At 41.8% G+C, this 13,535-nt stretch overlaps 1 protein-coding gene across 1 annotated transcript in view; it reads right to left on the reverse strand.

Moving 5' to 3' along the window:
• Window positions 1-338: 338 nt before the first annotated feature.
• Window positions 339-13,535, reverse strand: part of DHFR (dihydrofolate reductase) — a 38,491-nt gene continuing 25,294 nt past the window's right edge. Inside the window, exons 5-6 of the mRNA XM_032793899.2 lie at window positions 1,344-1,459; window positions 339-562 (exon numbers count right to left, since the gene is read on the reverse strand). Coding sequence (XP_032649790.1) covers window positions 484-562; window positions 1,344-1,459 — 195 coding nt within the window. The 3' untranslated portion in view covers window positions 339-483. The remainder of the gene's footprint in view (window positions 563-1,343; window positions 1,460-13,535) is intronic.

The following is a 13,535-nucleotide window of genomic DNA, read 5'->3' on the forward strand; positions in this document are numbered from 1 at the left end:
CATAACTTGTCAGTTTCTCCTCTGCTGACAAATGCTGATTCACAAGGTTGACTTTTTTTTTGTGTGGAGTTTTGAATGGACCAGTTTGCCAAAAGGGTTAGACTGTCTACCTCTCGCAGCAGCCTTCAAGTAAGATATGGCTATGGCAAAGCATCCCTCTCCCCCAGAAGGTTTTTAAACAGATAAGGGATATTTGTTTAATGTGTAATATAGCACTGTAGCTACCATTAATAAAGTTAAAATTTACTTTTAGTCACCACACAAGGTATGAGTTACCACAGTTATTTCCCTATGCTTTGGGCCAGCTCAAAGTGCCTTGAGGTCAATGGGAGTCTTTCCATTAACTTGAATGTGCTTTTGATCAGCTGCCTAGACTCAAAGAACTGTGGTTTCTCAGGTAACTATACAAAATGTATAAATACATTAAAAGTTTCATTATGTTGACACTATGGATTAGTGCAATAAACCTCACATTAATTATGTCTAAACAGTTTTTTCATACACTTCATATTTGTACTGGATGCCATTCTCTTCCTGGACATCAGCAGGGACTCCTGGATATCTGGGGAGGGGAGGAAAAAAAACAAACCCCTATAATTTAAGACGATCATCTGCAACACTTCTAACAAACTGGAAAAGTCTGAAAACCAAAACATCACACATAATACGGAAATGGTGATTACATATCAATTTTTTAGCAAGTGATTTGATTAGTAACAGAATGATTGGATTTAGCAACGGATAAATTCAAGATGTTGCATCGCTAGCTCCAGCATCAGCAGTACTTGAGCTTCAACCACTTCCCCGCTCCTCCAAACAATCCAGATAGATCAATCTTAAAGAACCACTTAATTTGAACGAGAGATTCTGTGGACAGGAGTTGTTAGCTCAAGCTATAACTCAAGTTTTGCTCCTAACATAGAACTGAAGACAAGCCTTTAAAGACAACTGTAGGGTGTTTTTTCTGTCAAATGGGATGAAACAAATTAAGGTTCTAATTCTGCAAAGATTTACGCAACTGTGTTACTTTACATAGGTGAGCAGTCTCATTAGGCTTACATTTTTGGCTATAGGTTTGGAGCCTTAATTTGTTTTATTACATTGGACAATGACTCCATTAATTAATTCTTTTGAAGTAAACCAGTTTTCCCTTAGACACTGCATATTCTTTCTGGGCCATACTATTCAAATAAAAAAGTTCTTAAATGTTCATAGCGGTAAATGAGAGCAGAACATAGCGCTAACTGAAATTAAAAAATAATTCAAAAGTTGATTCTGAAGTCTCATTTTTCTGCTATTTGAAGGTGAATCATGCCAGATTATTAACATATCTTGATACTTACTCTGGGAGATGTTTGTATTTCTCTAAATCAATTTCTGGAAAAAATGTGTCACTTTCAAACTCATGCAAAATTCTTGTCACAAACAATCGCTGGTGAACTGGCTTCTCCATTGCTGCCTGAAAAACCAAAACAAAGGGTTAAAATTCGTTTCTTCACCACAACTAGGCAAAACAGAGGATTGTTCGTCATGGAGATTTTTAGTGTAGATTTTGATTGAGAATTATTTTTAGTTAAACTTTTATTTATATATAAATATACACATACACTAAAATTTGTGTGTGTGTATAAAAGTATCCAGTAGATTTCTCATTACAAATGCTACTTTTCTTTGCCATTTTTCCACATTCTTGTCCTCAGTATCTGCACCAAACCTCCCCCTGTGCAATGTCCAAAAAGAACCAAGAGATCAGAGTTTTAGAATGGCAACATTTATGGTTCCCTATACAAACTTAAGAGTCTTCAGTGTATTGTGATTATGGGACTGGTAGTCAGGAAATGTTAGTTCTATTTCTGGCTCCATCCAGTTTAAAGTGTGATCTTGGGCAAATAACTAATTTTTCATCCCAGTCTTTTTTAAATGGTGATAATACCTACTGTGACACTCTGTGCGCCAAAGAAACACACTGCCTCCATATTCACTATGGTGATATAATTATGATTTTGTTTTGAACAAAGTATGCCCTGTGAGGTATCATTCTAAAAGTCTTAATCTGTTGAACATTAATATCCTATTAAGTTGTATGTGCTATCATTGTATATGAAGTTGAAGTTTTGCTATGTATGTGCTACTGAAACATGTTGTGAGGTTGGGAACACCCACAAGCAGCCTTTCGGATACACAAAAACGCCAAACACTGTTGATGGCCTACTGAGGAAATACATACACACAAGGATTACCCCAGGAACTGGATACGATAGAAACCTCTCAGAGATAGATAGCACTACACAGTGGAGACTGTTTGACCCAGATCACAGCAAAAGAGCTTTCCAGCAAGTTGGAAGAAAATATAAAAGGGGGAAGTGACAACATGAAGGGACCTCACTCTCCCTACAACACAACAGCTGAAAATATTACAGGAAAAGAGATTGAACTGGGAGGAGGATGTGGAGAGGGAGAGTACTGGTCCTAGACAGGAAAGAAGAAAGCCCTGCCTGTGTATGAAATGTCAGCAAACTGCTTGTACTATTTAACAGGGTGAGATACTGCTTGATTCAAATCCTATCATGTATATTAGGCTTAGATTGTTTTTATTTCTTATGGTAATTTACTTTGTTTGCTATCACTTATAATCACTTGCAATCTATCTTTCTGTAGTTAAATATTTATAAAACAGATTTATTAACTATAACAGTTTGGTTTGGGTGAAGTGCTTGGGGGAAAAATCTCAGCTCAGGAACAAGGGTTGGTGCATGGCCACTTACCTTTGTAGAAGTGGTGGACTAGGTAATAAATTCATACGAGCCAGGTTTTTGACCAGAGCAGGATGGTATGGCCCTGGGGAACTGGAAGTAGTTTGGTTGGAGCCTCTCTATTGTTGGTTCATGCAGTCACTAGCCCAGTGTTCATGAACACAGCTGGGTGTGGCCCCTGCCTGTGGATGTTTGTGAGGGCAAACTTAGAGGGCTTCACAGCAGCACAGTGTGAAAGGGAGTCCAGGCTCATGAGCCAGAGGACTCAGTGATAACCTAGTTCCAGGTGGCATGTGGGGACAGAAAGAACCAGTCACACCTACCTCACTTCCTTTACTTCTGCTGACAATGTAAAACAAAGTACAAGTATCTGAGAGACTTATTCCTGAGTTAGCCTTCCTATTGCCAATTCCAAACATTCAAAAATCATGAGACTTTAAAAAATAAAATTCCTCTTCATTTGCCTTCTGATTTTTGAGACAATAAGATGTAGTTAAGTCACATTTTCAAACTGTATTCTGCACCTATAAGGGTTTGAAAATAACTTTAAAAATACATGAAAGCTTGGATTCTCATGTAAATATGTCTAAAAGCTGGACCTTTTAGTAACTATCAGTACCACATTTGTGATAACTGTGTGAGTTGGCACTAAAAAATCCTCCCATCAAGTTGCAGTAACTAAAGTGAGTGACTGAGGCAGAAATCTGCACTAGGTCCTATTGCTTTTGATCCATTAGGGATAAGACAGTGCACAGTGTGCCCACCCATCCCTGCACAGCAAAACTCCATGAGTTCCACTACATATGCTGTCCACTACTGGAATCCTCTACCACAGGGATTCTCAAACTGAGGGTTCAGACCCCTCAGGGGGTCGTAAAGTTATTACATGTGTGTGTGGGGGAGTTGTGAGCTATCAGCCTCTACCCCAAAGCTGGCTGTGTAAGCAGCATTTATAAGGGCATTAAATATATTAAAGTGGTTTTTAATTTATAAGGGGGGGAAGGGGTTGCATTCGGAGGCTTGCTATGTGAAAGTGGTCACCAGTACAAAAGTTTGAGGAGCACTGCTCTATCACTAGAGCTCTACCCAATTCACAGCCAGGAAAAACTTATCACAAACCATGAAATCTGGTTCTCTACCCTCTGTTATAAAAGTACCCAGTACTATAGGGTAAAAGCATACAACATTTCTCAAACTGGGGGGTCTCAACCCACAATAAGGTCACAAGGCTACTGTAGAGGGTCATGGTATTGCCACCCTTATTTCTACGTTGCCTTCAGAGCTGGGCATCTGGCCAGCAGCTGCTGCTCTCCAGCCACTCAGCTCTTAAGGCTGTGAAGAAGTAAGGGTGGCGATACCATGATCCCTCCTCCCAATAGCCTTGCAACCCCCTTTTGGTTTGGGACCCCCAGTTTGCAAAACGCTGTTTCTGAAGGGCTTTACATGTTTATATTTTGTTGTTCTTAAATATATATGCATGTTTTGTTACAACATGGTGAAATTTAAATTTTAAATATCTGAAACTATGACATTCAAGATTTTAAAAATACTATTACCGTGAAATTTACAAAAATGGACCATGAATTTGGGAGGGCCCTATCTAGCAATAAAGATTCTATAAATTATTGGTCAATTATCTATTGCTAGAAAGGTGCTCATTCTGCCAAAACCGAAATATTGGTACACTCCTTCAAAGTTCCCCCACTACTCTTCAAAGAACAGTCTTCTAGATCCTCCCCTACCATCTCAGCAAGTACCTTTTGAAAAGGAATTTAAAAGCCTTGTATATTTACATGATTTGCAATTGCATCTCTGACTCATACTAACCTTTGCCTTCATTTTTTTCCAGGAGAAGGTCAAGCCAATATGTTCCTTCGTAAGAATAAGCACTGCCAGGTTGTTTTGGGATAACATGAATATATAACTACATTTCTATCAAGGTCCCTTCCAGTCCTATATTTTTGTGACTCTTTCCCACATTAGAAGGCTTTGTTTAAAAAATATACTGCAAGGTTTCACCCTGTTTTTCTAAAGTATGTGAAAGGATACCATTAATCATCTAAAACCTACCACCAAAGAATACTGGAGAAATCTCAACTATTTAAACAGACATGCCTACAAAAGAAAATACAGCTTTTAAACAGTAATAAATAACTCCATCTGTCTACTGTTAATATTGTAACCCCCTCCCCCAATCTAGTTTGTGGCTGAGACAAGACCATAGCAGCACTTGTCATGCTGATAGATGAGCTACTGTTGTGTACAGACTGGGGTCCAGATCCATTCTTAAAATACTGGATCTCGAGCATTTAGTACCATCAATTGGAATGAAGAGATCGTGTATAGAAGAGGTATTAGGACAACTGCACTAAAATGGTTTCAATCCCTTCTCTCAGACTACACGTAGCGGGTCATGAGGGGGGAATTGTTCTTCCACTTCCATCATCTCATTCAGCCTACTACATCTACTTGAAGCCACAGGGGGAAGTTACATCCACATGAATTCAGATGCCAGAAATGCAGCAACTGTCTGAAACTAACCCTATGTAAGACAAAGGTAATTCTGGGGCAAAAAAAGTAACAGTGCTACTGTGACACCGTCCTCCATCAACTTTGCCTACCTTCAGATTGTTGCATACAGCTGGAGCCTCAGAGTTTTTCCATAGATTAAAGGCAGAAAGGACCATTATAATCATCCAGTCAGATCTCCTGTATTACACAGGACGTTAGATTTCCATTCCTCACTGATAATGGATACACAAATAGCTGTGCTTATGAAAAAGGCATTCTTCCATCTATGCCTATTTAAGAGAGGCAAAATCCCTTATCAGACTGGCTCTTGTGAAACACACATTCACGATCTATGGGTTTGATTGCTACAGTGCAATATACTTAAGGATGGAATTGTCAGCCTTAGAAAGGTTTCAAGGAGTTCAAGCTCTACAAGTTCACCTGCTTAGCAACAAAGGCTATAGCAGATACAAGAACTAAGTGCTCCACTTTTTATATTGGCTCCCCACTAAGTAGTGTAAAGTCTGAGACTTCAGTCCTGAGTTCTAAAGCTCTCTTTGTAAATGGCCCAACCTACTTTGGTGACCATATCAACTTCTGGATGATGTTCTTTGACAGAAGTTCTACTGGAACAATAGAATTGTCAACCACAAAAGTGTGGCTAACAAACATAGGAAACAGAGCTTTATCTGCAGCTGTCTCATAACTGTGGATCTCACTGCTGGGATATATCAGAACAAAAAGAACGTCTCCACCTCAAAAACAAAAGGCACTTTTATAACCTAGTTTTTTGCCCACAATAAGCACAGAAATTAAATAAGTTTCTCTCCACACAGAGAACAGAGAAAGATAGAAACAGATGCCATGTATTTCTTTTTAAAATCTGTAAAATGCTCAGATATTATGATGCTATGTGGTATAAAACCCTAGAAAGAAAAGAAAATATTCATTTTAAAATGTTGATATGATAAGGAAAAAACCTCTAATCTATCTGTAAAGATAGTAATGCAAGTTAAGCTTTTTCTCCCCCCCAAAGGAAAGAAGAGCCATACTGCATATTGAAACTTGAAGCTTAGCAAATATGGCATTTACAACACACAAGGGCTTCAGAATCTGCCAACCTGCACAGCTAGTCAACAAATGCTCAGTTAAAGAAGACAGTTAAACATATGCAAGAGACTTGCTGCAATAAGCAAGTATGAATGGATGCTTCTTAATTAATGCAAAAATATAATATTTGCCATTTTGAATTACTTGTTACATAAATATTTATAGACACCTGGATATGTGAATACTGGATAATACATCTTTTTAGAAGCCACAGCACAGTGTTACTAGGATTCAAGTTTAAGAGCATTACAAAAGAGAATCTTTAATGAAAAGCAAACAAAAAACTGATCCACTTACTAGTTTAAAATAAATACAAGAAATATGCACACATTTAGAGTTTTCCTGTTCAAAGCTCATTGCAGAAAATTATCCACTCTTGCCAAAGGTGTTATGTATTAAAACTTTTATTTTCCATTATCACAGCCTAATTAAAACAACAACAAAAATCCAAAATACAATCTTCCCACCGAGTACAGTAAGCCTTCCTATTTTCTTCTGTTGCCAAATTAACAATACATTTTCCAAAATGTAATCAAATACATGAAAGTTATTATGTAGGAAACATCTATGATAGTTTGGCTACTGTGGTTTTCTGAGAGAAATAGCCTAAGAACAGACCATATATAAAATTAAACAACTTGTATTTTAAATGTTTAATCTTGAGAGGCTTTAAAGTAACTTCCCTCTATCAAGTTAAAAACTTCAGGAGATAAGCTGTTTGACCTATACAATAATATTGAAACTGGGCAAGAGAGTCTTGTATGCAAGACAAGCGAGGACATTAGTCATATATTTAGTGTTGTTTAGTTTTGTTGCTGGGTGAGTGGGTAGCAGGGTGCTGGTGAAAAAGCACCTAATTAGTCTCTGTCCAGTCAGCTACAATCAAGGGAAGCAGATTAGGGCTGATGGAAAAGGCCTGATGCCAGCCTGAGGACTGGCAACACTTGCTGGCCTGTCAAGCCAAGGGCTATAAAGGCTGAGAGGGAGCCAGATGCCTAACTTTCCATTCCTTTCTTCCTGGAATACTGAAATGGCTGGTGTAGGAGAGAACCAGGATGTTTCTGGTATCTCCAGACTGACCTTTGTTATCTTGGTATTCAGAACACAGAATGAGGACACTGCCTTCCCTTTTAAGTCTCTCTCTCTGGAATAAGCTGTCACACTATCTAATGCGTATTGAGAAGTCTGTTCATCAGTGTCTTGTAGCAAGGACACCAAGACGTTGAGGATTGCGTTGGGTTATTTTATTTTTTCCCTCTAGATACGGGCTATACTTGTTAGAATGCAACTGGACATCCAGCAGGCCCAATACTTTTGACTTCAGAACTTTGATGTCTCTCTCTCTGTGGTAAGGCAGATGCCCCATACTGGCCAATAAGGGGTTAATAGAGCCCTAGGGAGGCTGTGCGGGAGGCAGCCAATCAGAGAGGGGCTGCAAGGAGCAGTCAGTCAGGGCTGGACTTGCCCATATAAGAAGGGCTGGGGAGCAAAGCACCTTCAGTCACTCCCTAGAGCTTGAGGAGGACAGGCTTCCTTGCAGGCAGAAGACAGCAAACACCTGGCAGGCAGAGACCTGGCGAGCTAAAGGCAGCTCCTGGAGGACTGCAGGCATCTGCAGTTTGAGGCATAAGAACTTAATGACACCTTCTCTCCATTACAGAGAAAAGATATAAATTTACTTTAATCAGTTATAGTGAAGGGTTTCAAAAAAAAAATCTTTTTGTAAACACACTGAGGTTGGAAGAACATAGATCTAGAATTGATAATCAGTGATAATTTTTTCCATGCTCAAAACCATTATGAGACTAAATCTACTAGCTAGGGGAAAATACAAAAAAGTAAATTATCAGAGGGGTAGCTGTGTTAGTCTGAATCTGTAAAAGCAGCAGAGAATCCTGTGGCACCTTATAGACTAACAGACGTTTTGGATCATGAGCTTTCGTGGGTGAATACCCACTTCGTCAGATGAATGTAGTGGAAATTTCCAGGGGCAGGTATATATATGCTAGCAAGCAAGCTAGAGATAACGAGGTTAGTTCAATCAGGGAGGATGAGGCCCTGTTCTAGCAGTTGAGGTGTGAAAACCAGGGGAGGAAGGAAAAATTCCACCACGATTTCAACAGCCTCCACCCCACCATCAACCTCAGCCTGGACCAATCTACACGGGAGGTCCACTTTCTAGACACCACGGTGCAAATAAGTGATGGTCACATTAACACCACCCTATATCGAAAACCTACCGACCGCTATGCCTACCTTCATGCCTCCAGCTTCCATCCCGGGCACATCACACGATCCATTGTCTACAGCCAAGCACTGAGGTACAACCGCATCTGCTCTAACCCCTCAGACAGAGACCAACACCTACAAAATCTCCACCAAGCATTCTCAAAACTACAATACCCGCACGAGGAAATTAGGAAACAGATCAACAGAGCCAGACGTGTACCCAGAAGCCTCCTACTGCAAGACAAACCCAAGAAAGAAACCAACAGGACTCCACTGGCCATCACATACAGCCCCCAGCTAAAACCCCTCCAACGCATCATCAGGGATCTACAACCCATCCTGGACAATGATCCCACACTTTCACGGGTCTTGGGTGGCAGGCCAATCCTTGCCCACAGACAACCTGCCAACCTGAAACGTATTCTCACCAGCAACTGCACACCGTACCATAGTAACTCTAGCTCAGGAACCAATCCATGCAACAAACCTCGATGCCAACTCTGCCCACATATCTACACCAGCGACACCATCATAGGACCTAACCAGATCAGCCATACCATCACTGGTTCATTCACCTGCACGTCCACCAATGTAATATACGCCATCATATGCCAGCAATGCCCCTCTGCTATGTACATCGGCCAAACTGGACAGTCACTACGGAAAAGGATAAATGGACACAAATCAGATATCAGGAACGGCAATATACAAAAACCTGTAGGAGAGCACTTCAACCTCCCTGGCCACACTATAGCAGACCTTAAGGTGGCCATCCTGCAGCAAAAAAACTTCAGGACCAGACTTCAAAGAGAAACTGCTGAGCTTCAATTCATCTGCAAATTTGACACCATCAGCTCAGGGTTGAACAAAGACTGTGAATGGCTTGCCAACTACAGAACCAGTTTCTCCTCCCTTGGTTTTCACACCTCAACTGCTAGAACAGGGCCTCATCCTCCCTGATTGAACTAACCTCGTTATCTCTAGCTTGCTTGCTAGCATATATATACCTGCCCCTGGAAATTTCCACTGCATTCATCTGACGAAGTGGGTATTCACCCACGAAAGCTCATGATCCAAAACGTCTGTTAGTCTATAAGGTGCCACAGGATTCTCTGCTGCTTTTAAAAAAGTAAATGTGTGTTTGTGAGTTATCAGAAATCCTGAGGCAAAGGCCTTGCAAGAAGCCCAGCTCCCCATTAATCCTAGCTGCTGGGAAACAGAAGGATGTTGTGATTCTTAACAGGATCCTGGATCCTGTCTGGAGGGAGAAGGGTCCTCTTTCACATCATCTGGTTAAAAGGGTGTCTGAAAACTTTCAAACACCTCCCTGCTGACAGGGAAAGGAAATGTTCTCTCTCTTTCCTACTGCACAGCCTCCTGAGAATGGGGATTGCTGTACGCAGTTTAATTGCAGCTGTGCTGGTCCCTACTTTGTTCTCTAAGGGGGTTTGGTGTTTGTTTATAGCTGTTCAAGTTTTGTGCAGCCCCATGTGCAACACTTGGTGCATAATAGTTATAAATATGACAATTAGTACACTGAATTATTTGTAAATAATTTGTATATGATCCTAAACTTAAGCTTAAGTTCAATACATTTTGCCCTAAACAGTTGTCAGGATAGGAAATGGACTTTCAAAAAATCTGGCAAATGTAGTAAGTGGGTGGATACTGAAGGGTGTCTGGAAAGTAGGTGAGTACTTAGGTGGGAAGAGGACACAAATGGATGTGTGAGGTGAATAGATGAAAAATGGGATGGGGAGGCTGTGAAAAAGCTAAGTTTGTGGAAGGGAATGTCAAGGGGGAGGAGAGAGAAAATGGGGATGGGGGAAGCTCAGTGGTTGTGGGTAGCTAGGTTTATAGGGATGTTCACTAGATTTGGTTAGATAGCTTTGGTGAGAAGCAGAGGATGGAGGTGTATGTGTGGAGAGAGTGAGTGTCCAGAGGAAGCTGATGATGGTAAAGGAGGTGTGGGTGGGAAAAGATGAGTGGCTTGGGATGGGAGTGTCTGCAAGGGGCATGGCTGGTTGCTAGGTGGAAGACACTAGGTACACCCCTCACTTTCTTCTCCATTACCATCTCTTCTGCCTCCTCACTGCATGCCTGCCTTCCCAGATACCTTTTTGCTCACATACAGGTCCAGAGTACCTTCTAGTCTCCATGAGCTTCAACTGCAGGGCCATTCCTGCAGCCCAGCTGTAGGATTAGATAAGTATATGTAAATGGTTAAATTAGCTTAGCTAAAAGTGTATACATGCGTTGCAGTTTGTGTAAAATGCAGGTGTGTAGCAGTTTTGGAAAGGCCTTGAAAGATGGTATGTTTGATTGCAAATACTGGACCTGGAATATGGCTGATAAGATAGGAGGAAAGTCTTCGAAGAAGAGGCCCCAATTATCAAAGATGGTTCTAACTGGTTTTAGCAAAGGAAGGGATTAGAGAAATAGTGGCCACAGTCATAGGTCTCATAAATAAGGTATAAAAAGATCAACACTTGAGAGTTTGTTGCTAGTAGCTGCCTGTCCAGTTGGAGCCAGTCAATATGGGTTTGAGCATCCCCAGTGCTAGTCCTGTCATAAGTATTTGAGATGCAGGTGGAAACTCTGGCTGAGTTTAGAAGGGGGTTTGAGCAGATGATGGAACACAGACATGATGAGGCACAGGGGATAAGCTCAGACGAGCAGATGGAAGCAGGACCAAAGAATTCTGAGGAGCGGCTGCTGGGTGAGGAATAGTGACGGTGGAAGCATGTAGCTAAGAACCACCGGCAGAGGAAAAGACGCCAAGCGAACGGACGAAAAATAGAACTCAGGAACAGGTTTGTGAACTTTGGAAAATGAAATGGGCGACAGCGGTGGTCGCTGCAGGCGAGAAGGCAAGGAAAAAGAAATGAGCAGGCTAGTCCGCAAGAAGGGAGGGGAGGAGTCAATGGAGGCACACCAAATACTAGCCCTAGGAAGGATTGCAAGGGCGAACTACAAATGCGAAAGGATTGCGGCCAGCTGGCTGGTGGGGGATAGACAGAGAATCAGATCCGCGCCAACGAAACAGGCAAGTCTACCGTGATGAAGACTCCTTGAGAAGAGGATAGAACAGGCTGTGAGAGAGACCTGATCGGAGAACTAGAGAGAGATGTGCTGTCTGCCTCGGGGGCCTAAGATACAGGATGTGGACCTGAGGCTGAAAAGGACCTAATGCGGGAGCGGTATAAAAGATGATTCCGTTGATTTGCTCACTTCGAGTGGGAACGAATGAATACGGCTAGTTACGGACTCCCTGGGGACACCAACCAGAACCGCGTAGTCAGGCAGACAGTAAGTACAATACTACAGCTCTGAACTCACCAAAAACACGCATCCTCGGGCACCCTCGGGACGTATCAACGAGTACTATGCCAGAATGGGAAGACTATAAATAGAAGAAGCGAGGCTAACTCAGGTGACTCTTCAGTGGGATTCTGCCAGTTTTCCTAGAGAAGGGGCGACGAACGGAGTGACAAGATTTATGACGAGTTAACAGAATGGCTCAAGGCAATGGTGCTATAAAAGGAGGGCTTTGGGATGTACGGTCATATGGGGATAGCATTTACGGACATACGACTGTTCCTATCGGGAATGGACCTTCAACCTAACACAGAGGAGGGAGAATAGGACTTTCTAATGGATGGAGGCTTCGCCGCACCTCATTAAGAGAGCTTTAAACACTAGGAAGTTGCGGGGGACTGGTTGGGAAGATGTCCAGGAGATCTCCACGCCAAGGGAAATTTTTAACCTGGAGAGGGAAGTAACAAAGTGGAGCAGGGGATAACGCTTGTGGACCGCAGAATAAATTGACCCAAGAAGAGAAAATTCGTGACTAGCAACTAGACTACTACCGAGGGTGATGCTGGTGGTAGAAAGTGTCTGTGCACAACGGGTAAAGAATGTCCCTGGTACGCCAAAAAGAAGTGCCAAAAAATTAAAAATGTCTGTACACTAAATGCCGCAGGGAGCCTTAGGTAGCACAGCATGGAAGGAAACTGGAGCTATCTGGTGCAGGGAAGATGAAACCGAGAGTATTAATAAGGGATCACAGATAACCTGTGTGGAATAGTACTTCTATGACTGGAGTGACAGGTATGAGAAGGCTTATGTGCTGTTTATGAAAAGCAGGAAGATAAGGCAAGAGGTTGTGGAGTAGCATTGTACATTCAGTGATGAGGTGAACTGTAATGAAATAAGAAGTGATGGAATGGATAGATGACAGATGTCTGTCTGGGCATTTAAATCACACTGGGAAAGAAAGGCTACTAGAGCCTCCCCTGAGAATAGAGCGTCGCCTTGGGTGTGCTACAGACGCGCTCGGAATCTCGATTTGGAATTGGAGTAGAGGACCGGCTGCTTTAAGTGAATCGTTCTTATAAATGAAGTAAACACCTAAGGGGAAACTGTGTGATCATGGGGAGACTTCAACTTCCCAGATTAAGGAAGACTTGGAGGACAAGATGCTTGCAAGAATAAATAGGGGTCAGATTTTTCTGGATGTTGATAGCGGATGGATTTTCTTTCATCACAAGTAAAGTTGAAAGTATCGACCAAGAAGGGGATGCCAATTTTAAGAATTTGGTTTTGGTGAGGCAGTGAGGAAACCTCGTAGAAGAAATGGTGGTAGGGGAGACAGACCCTTGGTTCGAAGTGGATCATGAAGCTGATTCAGTATTCAAACCCCTAGATGGAAGGATATAACAAACATAGAATCTGGGAATTAGGGTTTTTTTGACTTACTCAAGAGGCTAACTTTTAAAAGAGTTTAAGAGGATAAATTAGTTTAGGGAAGTGGCACTAGGAACGACGGAGAACCTTGTGGAATTTAAAATGCGGAGGAGGCCTGGAATCCTACTTTAAGTCGAAGCTGCGGAAACTGTCGAAAGCGCTGCATCGCGCGAGAGAAAGGGGTAA

Source organism: Chelonoidis abingdonii, chromosome 6 (genome assembly GCF_003597395.2).
Source record: "Chelonoidis abingdonii isolate Lonesome George chromosome 6, CheloAbing_2.0, whole genome shotgun sequence".
Taxonomy (NCBI): Eukaryota; Metazoa; Chordata; order Testudines; family Testudinidae; genus Chelonoidis; species Chelonoidis abingdonii.